The following is a 19,238-nucleotide window of genomic DNA, read 5'->3' as shown; positions in this document are numbered from 1 at the left end:
CTATGTTTGTCATAACTAAGAACTTGGCGGTCTTTGTTGATTCTGTTGTAGTGCCCTGTTTCCTTAAGAATTGGTCAACATCAGCTTGGGTGACGGATTTCACAGCTTTAGATGCATTTTTAGGGGGCTTAACACTGGACTTCCCCATAGTGTTACTGGAAAGCTCTGTAGAGGAGAATATTGTCAAGTTATGGTGCGATGGCTCCACCTGCTGGCTTAGGGGTGTTTAATACGACATATCTTATCAGGCAGTGTTATATGGTCAGAATCCGAATATATTACTGGTAGATCCTACTGGTGGGAGTTGTAGTACACCAGAAATAGAGAATAAAAAGCTGTACAATCCACTAGGGTGAGAGATTATATTAGTGTGCAATAAAGCTCTATGCACAGCCTCTCTATTGCCTCTAAGATGCACAAGACATCAGTCCCAGGACATAGCTTGCAGGCTCAATTGGGGCTAGAACAGTGGGCTGGTGATAGAATATCAGTGGGTGTCCAGGTGACACTGGGGCCTGCTGTATTGTTTTATATATAAAAGTAGTAGCCTCAGCCTCTGTGTCCTTAATTATTCTTCAGCCCTGCTCAGATTTGGCCAGAGTCTGTAGTGCTAATTTTAATAGAAGAGCTGCAGCCTCAGTCGCAGGAGTCTCCACTTCTCCCCAGCACTGCTTAAGTCCCACGCCCCCAGTCTGGTTCCCTTTGCTCTGGCGACGGGGCTGAAGGGAATCTCAGGCCTCCGTGATCTCCGGAGCTCTCACCGCTCTTCAATGGCGTCGCCCCTCCCGTCTCTCCGTCACTCCCGCCGAGCAAGCCGCGCGATCAGCCGGTTGTTGGAGCCGGAGGCAGATGCGGATGTGTCGTCCAGGCCGCGCTCCTCTCAGGGAGCAAGACTGCGTGCACGCCAGGTCAAGATGGCGAGGGGCGGTGGGGGGGGGTCACAATGCAAACCCACCTGGGGCGAGCGGTAAGGCTTCTGCAGCTTTCTTTGTCGGGCTCCTCGGGTCCCAGAAGCTGTGGGCAGCAGGCAACAAAGGTCTAGGGGGTGGATGGCATCTTTGCGAGGCCAGATGTGGCCGCGGCTTGCCAATCGGTGGAAATTATTCGATCGGGTGAGTCACAGCCTGTGATCGTGGGGATTTTGTCATGTGACCCAGCCGTGTCATGTGATTGCGAGACTCCGCGCTGCAGGAAATTACATGTTTTGAAAGAGTGGGAATACATATAAGGTGGACAAAATGGAATGAGTCTGATGAGAGCACTATTATGGGATAATGTATTTGAAAAAGCACTGGGTTTTATATAGAAAAACCCTGGAATTATAGCAACCAAAATATAAAAGAGATATAAGCCCGCCCAGGAAGTGACATAGGACTCCCTGGAAAGGAGGGAAAGTAAACCTATTTACATACAGGAAGTGAGTGTGTGGGATTATCTCCCCATACATTTTTTGGAACAATAGTGGTGGCAGCACTCTGCACCACTGTAATGAACACTCACCATTGTGAGGCTCATTGAATTTTTTGTTTTACTCACTTTGACACTTTATTGGCACAGAATCACCTTCTCTCTTTGCATTATTTGTGCCTTCCCCAAAATTCTAAACATACTCCTCTGATGAACTCTCTGTAAGAAAAAAGAAATGTGTCGGGAGGGATTTTTGTGGGATATGTTAGAAGGTGCACTTGGGTACTGCCCTTGTTAGGGCGTGAGCTAACACCACGGGCACGACGGGACAGCATCAGTCCTCAGAAAAAGATCAACTGAGACAGATAGAAAATCCCGGATGGAGTCTACATGCAAAATGGGTGAGATCCACACATTTTCTTTCTATATTGCACAATAGCATTTTAGATTATGATTAATGTTATTTAACAGTCAGGACTGGATATATTCATCAGGAGACTGTATCCTGTAAATATCTGTAACAAGTCTTTTTGTGTCCCGAGTTTAAAAGGGATTATGTTGAGTCAGTAATGACTATATAGGATATAAAGTTTTATAAGTAAAGGTTATGTTTTAAGAGAATCCTCTCTGCTGTGAGATGTCCTTTTGTTTAGGAATTGAAGGACAGGTCCCAATAAAATGTCCCTTTTTCCCACAAAAAAAAGAAGGTGGTCTCACCCATCTATCCCGAAGGCATCTATCAAGAAGTATGGCCAATGACATGGTAGCCTCCAAGGACTGAGGGGTTTCATATACTGCCAAGGCATCTTTCAATCTTTCAGTAAGACCTTCACAAAATTGGCTTCTAAGGGCTGAGTCATTCCATTTAGAATCCGTTGCCCATCTACGGAATTCAGAACTAAACATCTCCACTGACCGATTGCCCTGCTAAAGGCGACGTAGCCTAGACTCAGCAAAGGCGACTCAGTCAGGGTCATCACAGATGAGGGCCAGGGCCCCAAAAAAAACCTCCACAGACTGGAGACAAACCGAAACCTGCGGTAAAGAAAAAGCCCAGGATCGTGGACCTGCAACAGTGAGATCACAATTCCTACTCGTTGCTCCTCACTTCCGGAGGAGTAAGGACGAAGTATAAAATACAGTTTCCAGGCCTCCTTGAATACAAAAAAACTTGTCCCTACCTCTTGAAAACCTGTCCAAGAGGGCAACCTTGGGTTCAGGCTGGACAGGCCTACCTGAAGAGACCCCCACATTAGCGACCTGTAGCCGCTGATGCTGTTGCTGAACCTCACAACGGAGGTCATTCACCTCCAGAGACAGACCGTGCAGCCACTCTGTGAGCTCTGCAACAGAACCCATACTAAGGAGAAAGGAAAAAAACCCACACACGAAAAAAAACAACACACAATTAAACCCAAATGTCAGTTGTTATTTTTTGTCTCTAAATGTGCACAGCCAGTGATAATATCACGCAAGGTGAGGGAAAGACTAAATACAACACGAAGGGATTAGGGGAAGGGGGGAGTGGAGACCTCCTAGACTGATCTGACATCACCCTGTCTCCCCTACTGTCCCTATATTGGTTGTTCGCCAATCGCCGCACAGGAATCTACCCCTGTATTTACCTAGCGCTTGGCCCTGGCTAGGGAATGGGGGGGGGGGGTGAGCACTAGTCAGTCCCCACTAAACACTAAAGACAACAAGGTAGACAGATATGGGGGAAAATAACTTGGCTTGAGCCGACTTCAGAGAGATAACACACATGTCCTCTTTGCTCCAGAGAGGAAGTAAGCAGACTGCACCTGCTCCAAGCTTTCACAAGGAAACATGTGAATATCACCGGCGCCTCCCTATTGCAGACTGAAAGTATTTAAACACCCAGGCCAGGGTGTTAATTAGCAAGAGGGAGGTAGCCGCTGGGTCCTAGAGTGAGACAGATCTAAGAAGGTGTATGTAATGCTAAATTAATATATCTCCTGCAACCACCTGCAGGGTGACTGTCACATCTGACACACCCATGACACCATCCCAGCCTTGTGCAGGTCTACAATTTTGTCCCTGATGTCCTTACACAGCTCTTTGGACTTGGCCATGGTGGAGAGGTTGGAGTGTGATTGATTGAGTGTGTGGACAGATGTCTTCTATACATGTAACAAGATGCAATTAATACAGACAATGAGTGCAGAGTAGGAGGGCTTCCTAAAGAAAAACTAACAGGTCTGTGAGAGGCAGAATTCTTGCGGGTTGGTAGGTGATCAATTACTTATTTCATGCAATAAAATGTCATTTAATTGACGCTGAGAAGGTGTTTGACCAACTCAATTGGTCGTTTGTCTTCTCGATGTTAAATAGGTTTGGGTTTCTGGGTCCAATTATTCACTTCATTAGAGCCCTTTATACAATACCCTCAGCCAAGGTGTCTGTTAATGGAACCATGTCTGATGAATTGTCTGTTTGTTAGGAAATCCCTGCATGTGTCACAGCTGTCTAACAACCCTGACACATGCAGCCTCAGCGGCACTAACATAGATGCCGAGCACCCGAGCGTGCTCACCGAAGGGTTAACAATACACGCTCGCTCATCACTAATGAGAACAATACGTAATGGGGTCTCCACATACCTCCACCTGCAGAGCCGCCACCACATATATGGCTGCTCTGTGCGCACAGGAGCTGTGATGAGGTCACAGGAGGGGAGGAGTCAGGGGTCACATGATCAGGGGCCTCAGTGGATGCAGGACTCTGCTGTGCTGGTTGTCATGGTGCTGGATGAGCTGACGTTTATGTGTGGGGTCAGGAGGGGTTTACAGTGTGGATGTAGCAGAGCCGCGTGTGTACGAGGTGTACGGAGCAGAGCCGCGTGTGTACGAGGTGTACGGAGCAGAGCCGCGTGTGTACGAGGTGTACGGAGCAGAGCTGCGTGTGTGCGAGGTGTACAGAGCAGAGCCGCGTGTGTACGAGGTGTACGGAGCAGAGCCGCGTGTGTACGAGGCGTACGGAGCGGAGCCGAGCGTGTAGGAGGCGTACGGAGCGGAGCCGCGTGTGTACGAGGTGTATGGAGCAGAGCCGCGTGTGTACGAGGTGTACGGAGCAGAGCCGCGTGTGTACGAGGTGTACGGAGCAGAGCCGCGTGTGTACGAGGTGTACGGAGCAGAGCCGCGTGTGTACGAGGTGTACGGAGCTGAGCCGCGTGTGTACGAGGTGTACGGAGCCGAGCCGCGTGTGTACGAGGTGTACGGAGCGGAGCCGCGTGTGTACGAGGTGTACGGGGCAGAGCCGCGTGTGTACGAGGTGTACGGAGCGGAGCCGCGTGTGTACGAGGTGTACGGAGCAGAGCCGCGTGTGTATGAGGCGTACGGAGCGGAGCCGTGCGTGTACAGAGCGGAGCCGCGCGTGTACGAGGTGTACAGAGCGGAGCCACGTGTACGAGGTGTACGGAGCGGAGCCGTGTGTGTACGAGGTGTACGGAGCGGAGCCGTGTGTGTACGAGGTGTACGGAGCGGAGCCGCGTGTACGAGGTGTACGGAGCGGAGCCGTGTGTGTACGAGGTGTATGGAGCGGAGCCGCGTGTGTACGAGGTGTACGGAGCGGAGCCGCGTATGTACGAGGTGTACGGAGCGGAGCCGCGTGTGTACGAGGCGTACGGAGCGGAGCCACGTATGTACGAGGTGTACGGAGCGGAGCCGCGTGTGTACGAGGCGTACGGAGCAGAGCCGCGTGTGTACGAGGTGTACGAAGCAGAGCCGGGTGTGTGCGAGGTGTACAGAGCAGAGCCGTGTGTGTACGGAGCGGAGCCGCACGTGTACGAGGTGTACGGAGCGGAGCCGTGTGTGTACGAGGTGTACAGAGCGGAGCCGCGTGTGTATGAAGCGGAGCCGTGTGTGTACGAGCTGTAGGGAGCAAAGCCGTGTGTGTCTGAGGCGTACGGAGCAGAGCCGTGTGTGTACGAGGTGTACGCAGCGGAGCCGTGTGTGTACGAGGTGTACGGAGCAGAGCCGCGCGTGTACGAGGTGTACGGAGCAGAGCAGCGCGTGTACGAGGTGTACGGAGCAGAGCCGCGCGTGTACGAGGTGTACGGAGCAGAGCCGGGTGTGTACGAGGTGTACGGAGCGGAGCCGTGCGTGTATGGAGCGAAGCCGTGTGTGTACGAGGTGTACGGAGCGGAGCCATGTGTGTACGAGGTGTACGGAGCAGAATGCCTTCAAGTGGTGTTATAAGTGAAGTTAAATGGGAAAGGTTTATAGAGAATAATAGTGGTTGGTTGAAAGATCACGGTTTGGAGGGCACCGCCAAGAATTAGTTGATAGTTTCAAAGGATGTGCTGATTGGTGGTTGCAAAGAAGTTAAGACAGGCAATAAGTATTGTTATCATGTGTATGACCCCCAAACAATTCAGCCGACTACCACTCTGAGTAGTCTTGTTGCCAGAGCTACTCCTCAGGTGCCTCCTTCGTTCAATGGACCTGTAGGATGGACATGTTGGAACTGTGGACAACAGAAACCAGACTGTAGAGACACTTGCTTTGCCTGTGGTGCTCCTCGACATAAGACAGCAAAAGGTGAATACCCGACAAATATTGGACGTACTGTCCACATGTACCCACTGTACACCCAGACCCGTGTCATAAAAACAGATTCCCCACAGCGTGGACTAGACGCTTCCTCCACCACTGCTGCAAAAATTACTACCCTGGATCAGACAGGACATACAGGAGACGATGTAGGGCGAGACCTCGACATCTTTTGAGACACTGAAACTGGTGTGGGATAGGGGTGACACAAGGGAGGTTAGGGTGACTGAATACCGTACATGGAGCCCAGGGGTCCAGCTTTCCATGCTAAAACAGCTCACAAACCCTGAAAAGAGTCTGGCAGCATTTGTCAGATCCCTACAGGAGATACGAGTGACCTATAACTGTACCTGGAGAGATTTAGAAGCTTTGACTAAAGCAAAGGCTGGAGATGTGAGAGGGACACATCATGTAAAGTAACAGTATGTGACTGCCAACACCCGAACACTATGCTACATCGAGCATGATCTGACCAGAGAAAGTGGGGAAGACTTTTGAGAACGAATGAAGAAGGGGGCGGATTTAAAGGTTTTGCCACCGGATGCTATTGGGGCTTTTGAAAAATTGAAAGAGTGTTTTATGTCTGCTCCTGTTCTAATCCAACCCCATCTCCAAGAACTATTCATTCTGGAGGTGGATGATTCGGAGGTCGGGGCTGTTTTATCTCAGGTGTTGCCAAACTCTGACTAATTTGCGGCCATGTGCTTTTTTCTCGAGAACATTTTCGTATGCTGTTGGGAATTGTGAGTTACTCTCTGTTAAATTAGCCTTTAAGGAATGGAGACATTTTCTCGAGGGGGCAGTTCATAAAGTCACTGTGGTCACTGACCAGAAGAATTTAACATTTATTGATCGTATATTCAGCTAAACAGCTAACTCCTAGACAGGCCAGAGGGTCCTTATTTTTCACTAGATTCAACTTCTCTATCACTTTTAGGCCAGGATCTAAGAATGTGAAGGCTGACATACTATATCGCAGTTTTAGTTCAGTTTCTCTTTCATCCTCCATTATTCCTAAGGATATTGTGGTTTCTGCTGTATCCTCGGATTTGGAAGCTGAGATCCTTAAAGTCCAATCGTTGGCTCCTTCCACCACTTCTGGGTCCAAATTATTTGTAGCTGTGTACCTAATATTGGATCTGTTTCAGGAGTTGCATTATTGCATCTTGAGTGGTCATCCTGAGGTCACAGCTATGTGGAATGCTATTACTAGGTTTTTTGGTGGCTATTTATGAATAATGATCTTGAAGATTTTGTATCCGCCTGTGAAGTTTGTGCACACGCTAAAGTCTATCATAATCGGCCGGCCGGGAAATTGGCTCCATTGCCAATTCCAGAAAGACAGTGGACTCATCTGTCCTTGAATTTCATCACGGATTTGCCTCTTTCTGGTGGGAACATGGTTATTTGGATGGTGGTTGGCTGATTCAGTAAACAGGCTCATTTTGTTCCCTTGTCAGGGTTACCTAATGCCGAGACACTCAGGTTGTTTGGCATGTTGTGAGATTGCATGGAATTGCTCCTAACATATTGTCTGATAGTAGAGTGCAATTTGTTTCCAAATTCTGGAGAGCTTTTTGTAAAAAACTGGAGATTGACTTGTCATTTTCCTGTGCCTACCACCCTGAAACCGGTCAGACAGAAAGGACAAGTCAATCTTTGGAACAAACTTTAAGGTGTTTTGTTGCGGCTCAGCAGGAGGACTGGTCTTCATTCTTACTTCTTACTGAGTTCGCCTCTAAGGCCACGTGCACATGTTGAGTACTTGGTGAGTTTTTTACCTCGGTATTTGTAAGCCAAGCCAAGGAGTGGAACAGTCAGAAGAAAAGTATAATAGAAACACGTGCACTACTTCAGAATTTTTCACCCACTCCTGACTTTCTTATGGGGCTTTCTTTTATCCAGAAAAAAATTATTTTACTTTCCTAGAAAAAACATATAATCAGATTCATGGTACAGTGATGGGCTCATAAGTAGCACCAACTTAAGCTAATTTATTTATGGGGATTTTTGAGAATATTTTTAATTATACTAATTTTAATAATAATATTTTCTATAAACGCTATATCAATGACCTGTTCATCATCTGGGATAACTCTAGTACTGATGTACATAACTTTATTACCTGGATCAATTCCAGCAGTTTGGGTCTAAAATGGCAAATGGTTCCTAGAGGCGCTCCCGTTGGAGGGCGAGTTCCCAAATCACTGGTAAAAGTTCAGATGTTTCGTGCGATCAGGGGTTGAGTGAAACACAATAGGTTAAAACTTGTGGATTTATTTGGAGTAAATCATAAAAATCACTCATGTATGATTTCTCACGCTAGTGATCTCTGATGACCGGGGGAATTATTTTTCCCACCATAGCCTCCATTATATCTCACCTCCTCTACACGAGCATCTCTCTGCTGTTAATCATCCTCTAGTAGCCGGGGTTCCTGTACTCCACTGACTTGTGCGTCCCATCAATTGTCATTTTACAAATATACACTGCTCAAAAACATAAAGGGAACACTTAAACAACAGAATATAACTCACAGCCCAACACCGTGCAGGACGCTTGGCATTTGCCACAGAACACCAGAATTGGCAAAGTCGCCACTGGCGCCCTGTGCTCGTCACAGATGAAAGCAGGTTCACACTGAGCACATGTGACAGACGTGACAGAGTCTGGAGACGCCGTGGAGAGCGATATGCTGCCTGCAACATCCTTCAGCATGACCGGTTTGGCAGTTGGTCAGTAATGGTGTGGGGTGGCTTTTCTTTGAAGGGCCGCACAGCCCTCCATGTAGTTCCTGCAAGATGGAGGCATTGAAGCTATGGACTGGCCCGCCAGTTCACCAAACCTGAATCCGATTGAGCACATCTGGGACATCATGTCTCACTCCATCCACCAACGTCACGTTGCACCACAGACTGTCCAGGAGTTGGCGGATGCTTTAGTCCAGGTCTGGGAGGAGATCCCACAGGAGACCATCCGCAATCTCATCAGTAGTATGCTCAGGCGTTGTAGGGAGGTCATACAGGCACGTGGAGGCCACACACAATACTCAGCCTCATTTTGACTTGTTTTAAGGACATTACATCAAAGTTGGATCAGCCTGTAGTGTGTTTTTCCACTTTAATTTTGGGGGTGACTCCAAATCCAGGCCTCCATTGGTTAATAAATTTGATTTCCATTGATGATTTTTGTGTGATTTTGTTGTCAGCACATTCCACTTTGTACAGAACAAAGTATTCAATGAGAATATTTCATTCATTCAGATCTAGGATGTGCTATTTGAGTGTTCCCTTTATTTTTTTGAGCAGTGTATTTATACTGAACTAATGGTACAGAACATACAGCTAGGAGTGTTACCACATGCTTTTGTGTGTGAATATCCTAGTTCGTCGCTTCTCCATAGACTATATTTATTTATACTATGATTATAGGCGCGTTCTCTCCAGTTTTTCATGTGTATTCATATATACCTAATTTATAACTATAATTATCATGCTCATTATATAAATACATTTCTATATGTTCTTTTATTGTTTTTTGTACGAATAGAAATTCCAAACACTTGCGTGGCTTCACATGACCATTCATATATCTCCTCATTGTCAAAGAAAGCTCCAAGACAAGTTCAATTCCATTTATTTTATTTTTATTATATATTTCTTTCTTCACTTCATTAGTTGTTTGTCTCATATTTACTACCATCTGTAACAATGTGTTTTGTCATCATTTTTACAATATTATATAAACATGTAAATGGCAACTCTTGACCTGCAGGATAAATGTGACGTCGTGGTCATATGATCTTGTTGGCCCCATTTTTAGCGCCTTTATTTGACGTCTTGTCTATATATTCCTGCTTCTGCTGATTGTGACTATATCGTGGTTTGTCCTGATGAAAAAGTTGTAAAACGTTGAAACGCGTTGACGAATAAACCGCTCACATTGGATTCTACATCTCTTCACTTTTCTTCAACGGCAGAGCAGATTAACCCCTTTGTTTCCAGTTTTTATCTTCTGAATCTCGTGGGTCTGCAGCAGCCTTCAGCTCTATCAGTGGTTGTGTGCACACAACAAACCAGGTGAGCTCCGCTGCGCATGTTCTCTCTACAATTTTAACCAGATAAGACCCTATTTGCGATTTTTATCCTTTCCAGTTTTCTTCACTTCACTATATTGATCCCATATTTAAATCTATTTATCTCAGACGTTTTACTAATTACTGTCACAAGAGGTTCAATTACTATTACAAACAATAAGGGAGACAGGGGGCCCCTTGTCTTGTACCTCTGTGAAATAAAAATTGATTAGACAGCCATTAGCTCTTATTTTGGCCTTTGGCATCGAATAAAGCAATTGCAACCATTTTATAAATTTGTCACCAAAGCCCATCTGCTGTAACATAGACCACAAATATTGTCATTCTACACTGTCAAAGGCCTTAGCGGCGTCCAAAGACAGGATCACTCAATGACCAATATTATCAGCCCTAGCTTGCATATTAAATAAAGCTTTCGGAGATTGATCGTGGTGGACTTAATGGACATAAACCCAGACTAATCTGGGTGTATTATTGAGATTACTTTTGAAAGTCTGTTAGCAAGAAGTTTGACGTCTACTGTTAAAAGTGAGATGGGTCTATAGGATGCCAGCAAGCTGGGGTCTTTGCCTTGTTTAGGCAACACAATAATTATGGCTTTCCTGCATGGACGTGGGCAATGATCCTCCTCCAAAACAGGAATTGTATACCTCCAATAACACTGGTAGTAATTCTTCCTTATATCTTTCATATACTTCCACTGGAAGACCGTCCATTCCCGGTGCTTTATCGTTGGCTATTGATCTCAGTGCCCATTCTAGTTCTTGTACATCAAGCAGTTCATCTAATAAATTCCGAGAGTTTAAGGAAAGGACCGGGAGCTCAGTTTTATCTAGGAAGGTCTGGGTCTGTTCTTCTGAGGGTTGAACCTGAGAAGTATACAGCTTTGCATAGTATTCCTCCAACACTTTCAGTATGTCCACTGTGGACTGTACCACATTATCCTCCTAGTCTGCAGACTGTATATAAAGGCGGAGTCCCTCTGGGCAGCAGCTATCACAGATAAGTGACCTGTTTTATCCCCCTCTTCACAATATTGCATCTTGGGAAACATCTTCTTCCTTCCTGCAGCTGCAATGTTCCCTGATTCAGCAGGTCCTGAGCTGCTTTCAGCCTGTTTTGCGCAGCCGGCGTTGGATCTGTAATCATCGCACTCTCTGCATCTCCCAATTCCTGAAACATGGATCCTGCTGCTTAGTTCGGGATTTAGCTGCTGAAATTTATTTAATAAAAATACCTCTAAAGGTTCACCTTCATGGCTTCCCATACATATAAAGATAGAAGTTGTATTTTTATTAATCACAAGATACTCCTTTAGTTTTCCATCAATTTTCTCAAGGTCTATAACTTGCAACCAAAAGGGGTTTAATTTCCCTGTGGGTCTGTACTGCATTGGGAGATTAAGCTTAGGGAGACACAGAGGAGAATGATGGGATAGGACTCTGGGCAGGAGCTGATGTCAGATATAAGACCCTGCATCAGTTCATTTCCAAGAGACAAATCCATTCTCCACAAAGAGGAGAACGTGGATGAGAAGCAGGAGTATTGGTATACATTAGGAGGACGGGCTCTCCAAAGAGCAATTATGACTGTCTCCTTAAGTAAGTGACCAAAAGGGGTACAATTGCTTTCTACCCTCTTAGCTTCATGCCTCCCTCTATCCCATTGAGAGTCCAGTATATTATTAAAGTCCCCTATTATAATATAGGGGGGTTTGCGAGAAGCCGGAAATAATAGTGAGAATTTTATGTATGATTATCCTGGAATATAGTGGTGGTATGTAGATAGAGATTATTAATAGAGATTTAGTAAGTAACTTACAGAACAAACATATCTAGTGACATATCTAGTAGAGTGCGTGGAGTGATAGTCGGCTGTAACCACTTCTTGTTTAGCAGATGAAGTTTCTCAGAGGTAAGATGTGTTTTTTGCAGACAAATCAGAGCAGGTTTTGCTGTTTAAAGATACTGAAAGATTGCCGTTTTTAACACTAGAAGAAAGACCCCTCACATTCTAACTAATTCATTTCACCAACCCCGCCATATTTAATGTAGTACATATGTTGTTTCCAATATCCTATTAGCAGAGCATTTACGTTTTACATAGCTAGTGTCAACAATATAAAACATACCCAAAAAAAAAAAAAAAAAAAGAGACCCCCCACCCCCATAAAACCCCAACCCCAAAAGGCAGATATAAAACACCTTTTTTCCAGGTGAGAGACTGGGCAAAGTATTTCCATAGCGGTCTCTTTTAAAGTAGAAAAAATGGTGGCTCGGTCACTTTTGAACGTATGGGAGAATCCCGCCTAGAATGTAAGGCTCCTCGGGGATAATTCAACCCCAATTAGGCATAAAAACTGCGATATAATCATAATAGAACCTGAGGAAAAAAACATTTGTAAAGAACTGTCCAACAAGCAGCAACACACTTCTTCCCATATACTCACGAATCATCGTGTTTTTAAAGAATTAGGGTTTGTACCAAAGGATCTTCAACTTGTAGCATCCCAAATTTGATCCCGGTGTATTTGCCTCTCATTCAAATCCAGCTAGCGAAGGACTTCTTTTGAATCTTGAAAAAAAGTGTGCAGTACCTCCGGCTACCACCCTTAACTTGGCAGGGTATATCATTGAATATAGAACGTGCAGATCTCTCAGATGTTTTTGATATCAAGGAATCTGCCTCTTTGTTTCGGCCCTTCTATAGAATAATCTGGAAAGATCTAGATTTTGGATCTATTAATCGTTAGAGCTGGGTGATCCCTTGCCTGCCGCAGGATAATATATTTGTCCCGGTAGTGTACAATTTTAGCCAGCACAAGTCTTGGTGGAAGCCCAGGAGGAAGAGGACGGGTCGGTATGACTCGCCCCCTGGGCCGTGGGGTACCCGGAACCGGGCCTTCTGGTGTACGGTGCTGATGGGGGTAGTAGTGGCAACCCGATCCCGTGGCTCAGGGTGGTCAGACCAAATTGTGGCAGTCTATTTATCAGTGTTTTGAATGTCCGACTACGCCACCCGTGGATTGCAGTCAGAGATAACCGCCGCTGCAAGGCAGACCGCTGAGGCTGGTGTTGGTGTGCAGCACAGGGGTGCTTCCCCACGGGAAGAGTGTAGCCTCAGGGCAGTATAGGTGGATGCTGGGGGTGATGGTGCAGGCGCAGCAAAGATCACACTAAGTCCAATGGAGCAGTCCAGGGTTTTTACTCACAGTTGTTATCCATGTCACTTCTGTCAGCAATGACTGCCCAAGCCGTGCTGCGTCCACCAGGTGAGGAGCTGGGTCAACCCCCAGGCAATTCAGGAGTATGGCACAGGACCCCCATCTGTCCTTTCTCTGGCCTCTCGTGCCCCACCAGTGACCAAACTTCTGTCCAACTACCGTGGACCGTGTCGGGTAAGCGTTAGCCTCCGCTTCCCGCTATCCTATATGGTGCCTTTCTAGCAGGTTTGGCGGGGGGTCGCACCAATAAATGATCACGATCTCCGGTTCTTGGCTGAGGGATGATTTACCTCCACCAACTTGGGAATCCGGTACCCTTCCACAGCCTGACCCTTCACCCGATATAACGCGGGTTTGCAACGGTTGCTGTCCGTTCTGCTCTCTTAGGGTCCCTTCTGCTCTCTTAGGGTCCCTTCTGCCTTCTTGTTTCTGGAGCCTTTCTACTCCTCTGTCTCTTCTCCTCTCTGGCCCCGGCCTTCTCTCTAGGCCTGCTTCGTGGAGCTGAGCTCAGGCTGAGCCGACTCGACTTCTTATTTCCTGACTAAGATGGCTCCCACCTTTTATCTGCTTCTCTGTGTCTGAGCTCAGGTGACCTGCACCCAATGAGCTCCTTACTATGCTCCAGAAACCGTCCCCTTCTGCTCCTACATCACTGGGTTCTCTCCCCCCTCCCCACTCCAGCCAGGGACATGGTCAGTTGTGCCTGCATAAATGGGAGCACCGTCGAGCTGTCCCCCGGAAATGGGGTGAGTGTGTGTATGCAGCTAACTGAGCCCTGGTCCACACTCCATCCTTACCTGGGAGTGGAATATCACACCTCTGGTTGAGGGGCAATACCCCTGTAGCAACCGAACCCTCGGGGTGCTACAGGTACACTATGAACTCATTCTACAGCCTATAGGGGTGGGTTAAGGTTTCAAGCCCTATTATTAATTTCAGCAAGTTGTCAAAGAATTCAGTAGGAGAAGAGCCTTCTAGTTTTTTAGGCACACCAATAAGTGGTATATTACTGAGCCTGGATCTATTTCAAGGTCATCTGTTTTCGCCAGAAGTGCTGATATTTGCTGTGCTGCAAAGCTGCTCTCATTGCTTCTATAGGCAATCTGATCTTCAATGGCGCTGACGCTGCCCCTGCTCTATTTTCTGCAGTTTGTGTTGTATACCTGCTATCTCATCTTTAAAGCGCACTTGTCAGCAGGATTGTGCTTAGTAAACCACATACACTGTCAGGTGGGTGCCGTTATACTGAGTACAGTTGATGAAATCCGTCCAGCGGTTCTTTTATAATCTTTACTTTCATTTCTGACATAATGATATGCATGTGCTCTCATTACCTATTAATGTATGCCTATCTCTGCCTTGTGACAGGTCACTGTACTTTCAGTGATCTGCCTACTATTTTACGTACTGACTGTGCAAATTGTCTCTTCAGAGAGGAAGAGGACCAGAACTCGAGTGCCACCTGCAGGAAGTAGCAATTCTAAAAGTCAATAGTGACCCTTTAACGAGCCTTATCACATAACTTAGGATATAAGCCAGAACCAAAAACTCAATTTGCAGACAGTACCCGAAAACATTTTGCTAGAGGAAAAATAAATTTTCCTGCAGCAATATGGCCCCCGCTCTTCCGCAGTAGCATTTCTCGGTTGCCGAGAGATGCTACTGCGCATGTGCGGTGCCATATTGCTGCACCCAAATTATTTTTCCAAAAGCAAAATGGCGCCCTGGCATGCACAGTAGCATTTCTTGGCAAACAAGAGATGCTACTGCGCATGCGCTGGCCGCCGCGGCCATTTTGGGGAATGTAAATTTCACTTTGTGACACAAATTACACAGTCAGTATGTAAAATAGTAGGCAGGTCACTGAAAGCACAGTGACCTGTCACAAGGCAGAGATAGGCATACATGAATACATAATGAGAGCACATGCATATCATTATGTCATAAATGAAAGTAAAGATTATAAAAAAAAAATGCTGGATGGATTTAATTAACAAAGGTATCATTTTACTTACTATAACAGCGCCCACCTTACAGTGTATGTGGTTTACTAAGCACAATCCTGTTGACAGGTGCGCTTTAAGACCACCAAAATGTACATTCAAAGTAGATTGTAAATCCTCTCCATGTACCTCTGCCATGAAAACATCTTTTAAAGTAGGTTCCTCAGGTACCTGTATGTCCCAATGGCACAAATTAGACCGTGGGGCAGCGAGTACTCTGTCACATGCAGTTTTCGACCCTCCATCAATCTGGATCCCTCTCCCATCTCCCCCTCATCCAACTTCTCTGCTCTGGAGGCCATGCACAGGTGCGGGGTAGCTGCTATAAGGTCACTGTCATCTGCTGAGACCTGTATTTGTGTGCGGGCAAATTGCTCCAGCCTGGCCACCACTTCCCTCCTCCATCTGTCTCCAGCATGTCAAGCGTGGTGTCATTTTGGAGCTGAAAGCCTGCTTCTCCCGCTGTCTTTCTGTGGCTTTTCCTGGTTATTTTGTTTTTCCCTGGAGCAAAGTTATCCGGTAGATAGATAGCTATTTTCAGGATGATCGTCGGGTCCTATATTTGATAAATAGCTAGATGCTCGACAGGAGCTTCTCCATCTGCTTGTTCTCACATGCCGTTAAGGTGGTTGCCCACCTACTTAGTCTTCATGGCGGATACACAAAAGTATTGCTGCTTTCTGTGTAAGTGGGATAGTCGCGCAAAAAATATCACTACAATAAAAGAGACCGGCCTCTCTGACATTCACTTCAGCAAGGGAGTAAAACTGTCCTGCATCCAGAAGTTGTTGATCCACCTAGGTAATGGTGGTAACAAAATCTTATTAAGTTGGGCCTGTTGAAGCACTTTCTAAAGGCAATGGATAAAAATGTAAAAGCATTCATGCATCTCATCGATAAATTTCCAATTTTAAGTGAAGCAAAGATAAAAGGAGTCGTCTTTATTGGACCTCAGATTCGTAAGCTTCTTCAAGATGAGGAGTTTCTTCATTTGTTGTAGGACAAGGAGGAGAAGTGAACGACGAGCACAGTGAGAGATTTAACCAAGATATTGTGGCTATGGAGAAAAGATATCAAGGAAAAATGAATGCATCAATCCTTGCAGATTACTGCTGCACAATTGTAAGAGATGATCCGATGCAGGAGTACAAGAAACAAGCAAAAAAGAGCTGTCATTGAATGAGGACTAATTTTTGTAGAGCAATTTCTGCAACTGTTTATAATTCGCAATAGTGTTTAGACATGTTTTAGTTATCCAAATTGTTGCTAAGTTTCCTCTAAATAAATATCAGAAAACTGTCATAAAATATTCAGCATCTGTATATTTACAAAAAATAATATTTCAAAGTACTGATAGTTTTATGCATTAATAATATATAACGCATAAAAGTAAAAATAAATAAGCAGCAACAAAAGGAAAACTCTTTGATATAGAAACAAGAGACAACTAAAATTTTTTATCATGCAATTTGAATTCAGGAAGTGAAAATCATTAAGAAAGGGCTCATTTCATAACTGAACCTGACAATTTTGAAAATATGTAAAACAGTGTTACATGATCTCAAAGGTCTTTAAGCTAGTCAGGTGGAAGGTTCTTCAGCTGCTCACTAAGGATGTGCAGCCTCTGTGCAAGTCCCGGTACCTTACTTTCCTGCTCTGCACCAATCAGTTAGATAACTGTGGGGCCGGACGAGAGAGCAGTTCTCTCACTGATCAGAAAGGACATTGTCTCATTGTTCTCAGTCATAGGAAGCTACCTCCAGTCTATAGGACGCACTCATTTATTAGCAAGTTTTTTTCTTGCTAAAAGTGTGTCTTTCCAAGTAAAACTTTTTCCACATTAAGAATATAAAAAAGGCTTCTCTCCTGTGTGACTTCTCTGATGTCTATCAAGATGCGCTTTCTGGTTAAAACATTTCCCACATACTGAACATGAAAAAGGCTTCTCCCCTGTGTGAATTCTCTGATGTTTGATAAGACTTGACTTCTCTGTAAAACATTTCCCACATTCTGAACATGAAAAAGGCTTATCCCCTGTGTGAGTTCTCTGGTGACTAAAAAGATTTGATGTAGTCGCAAAACATTTCCCACATTCTGAACATGAGAAAGGTTTCTCTCCTGTGTGAGTTCTTTGATGTGTAACAAGAATTGATTTCTGGTTAAAAGATTTCCCACATTCTGAACAGGATAAAGGCATTTTCCCTGTGTGAGTTCTCTGGTGTATAACAAGTCTCCACTTCCGGCTAAAACATTTTTCACATTCTGAACATGAAAAAGGCTTCTCCCCTTTGTGAGTTCTCTGATGTATAACAAGAGTTGATTTCTGTGTAAAACATTTTCCACATTCTGAACAGGAAAAAGGCTTTTCGCCTGTGTGAGTTCGCTGGTGCTTAACCACATCTGATTTCTGGTTAAAACATTTCCCACATTCTGAACATGAAAAAGGCTTTTCCCCCGTGTGAGTTCTCTGGTGCTTAACAAAATTTGATCTCTGGTTAAAACATTTCCCACATTCTGAACATGAAAAAGGCATCTTCCCTGTGTGAGTTCTCTGGTGTAGAACAAGACTCCATTTCCAGTTAAAACATTTCGCACATTTTGAACATGAAAAAGGCTTCTCCCCTGTGTGAGTTCCCTGGTGACTAACAAGATTTGATTTCTGGTTAAAACATTTCCCACATTCTGAACATGAAAAAAGCTTCTCCCCTGTGTGAGTTCTTTGGTGTGTAACAAGTCTCCATTTCCGGTTAAAACATTTCCCACATTCTGAACATGAAAAAGGCTTCTCCCCTGTGTGAGTTCTCTGGTGTATAACAAGTCTCCATTTCCGGTTAAAACATTTCCCACATTCTGAACATGAAAAAGGCTTCTCCCCTGTGTGAGTTCTCTGATGTATAACAAGATGTGATTTCTGTGTAAAACATTTTCCACATTCTGAACAGGAAAAAGGCTTTTCCCCTGTGTGAGTTCTCTGGTGCTTAACAAAATTTGATTTCTGGTTAAAACATTTCCCACATTCTGAACATGAAAAAGGCATCTTCCCTGTGTGAGTTCTCTGGTGTAGAACAAGACTCCATTTCCAGTTAAAACATTTCGCACATTTTGAACATGAAAAAGGCTTCTCCCCTGTGTGAGTTCTCTGGTGACTAACAAGATTTGATTTCTGGTTAAAACATTTCCTACACTTGAAACAAGAAAACATTTTCTCTGCTGTGTGAATTTTTTGATGTTTAAGAAAAGATTTTTCGAGGAGAAAGCTATTTCCATATTCTGATAGTGAAAATGGCTTCTTAGCTTTAGGAGTAGTTCGTTTTTTAATGCTTATTTTGTGACTTTGATTTTCCTTAGTAGTCTGTAATGAATCAAAAGTTAGGACCTGTTTCAAAGGATGAGACAGATCTTTGCTGTGAAGGGATGATGGTATATCTGGAGTAATGGGATTCACTTCAATTATATCCTGTGGGATATCAAGATCATCTGATTTGAAAATTGAGGATGTCAGCTGTCCCTCTGATCTCCTGGCACAGTCATCTGCTAAGTAAAAAAAATATATTATTTTTGAATAAAATATTCTTGAAATTTATATTTTTGAACATTTTTACTTAAAGTATCGGTAGAAATGGCAAGTTATATAAAAATAATGAATATTCACCAAGACAATGACAGTGCACAGTCTAATAGAAAACCTCATAGCATGAACCAGTAGAGCGTGGTTTTCAACTGTTTGTTCATTCTGCCTCCCAAATATGGAATAAAAATCCAAACAATGATATGTAGACAAAAATGATACCAATAAAACCTTCTATTCATCTCACAAAAAGCAAGCCCTCACTCAGGTCCATCATCTTTCAATGGAAAAACAAAGGTTTCCACATCATTAGTGGCTCTTAGGCTCTTGAAAAGCAACATGGCTTCCATGAACCAACCCAGAAAAATCT

General features: G+C 44.7%; 1 protein-coding gene across 1 annotated transcript in view; it reads right to left on the bottom strand.

Annotated features, from left to right (window-relative positions):
- The window catches only part of LOC141197749 (uncharacterized), a 92,646-nt gene that overhangs the window by 35,434 nt on the left and 37,974 nt on the right, over nt 1-19,238 (bottom strand). The window contains exon 7 of the mRNA XM_073662835.1: nt 17,605-18,831. Coding sequence (XP_073518936.1) covers nt 17,605-18,831 — 1,227 coding nt within the window. The remainder of the gene's footprint in view (nt 1-17,604; nt 18,832-19,238) is intronic.

The sequence above is a fragment of the Phyllobates terribilis genome, unplaced genomic scaffold, assembly GCF_046119375.1.
Source record: "Phyllobates terribilis strain yellow unplaced genomic scaffold, ASM4611937v1 Scaffold_86__1_contigs__length_6382490, whole genome shotgun sequence".
NCBI classification, from domain to species: domain Eukaryota; kingdom Metazoa; phylum Chordata; class Amphibia; order Anura; family Dendrobatidae; genus Phyllobates; species Phyllobates terribilis.
This window is presented reverse-complemented; position numbering and strand designations above follow the sequence as displayed.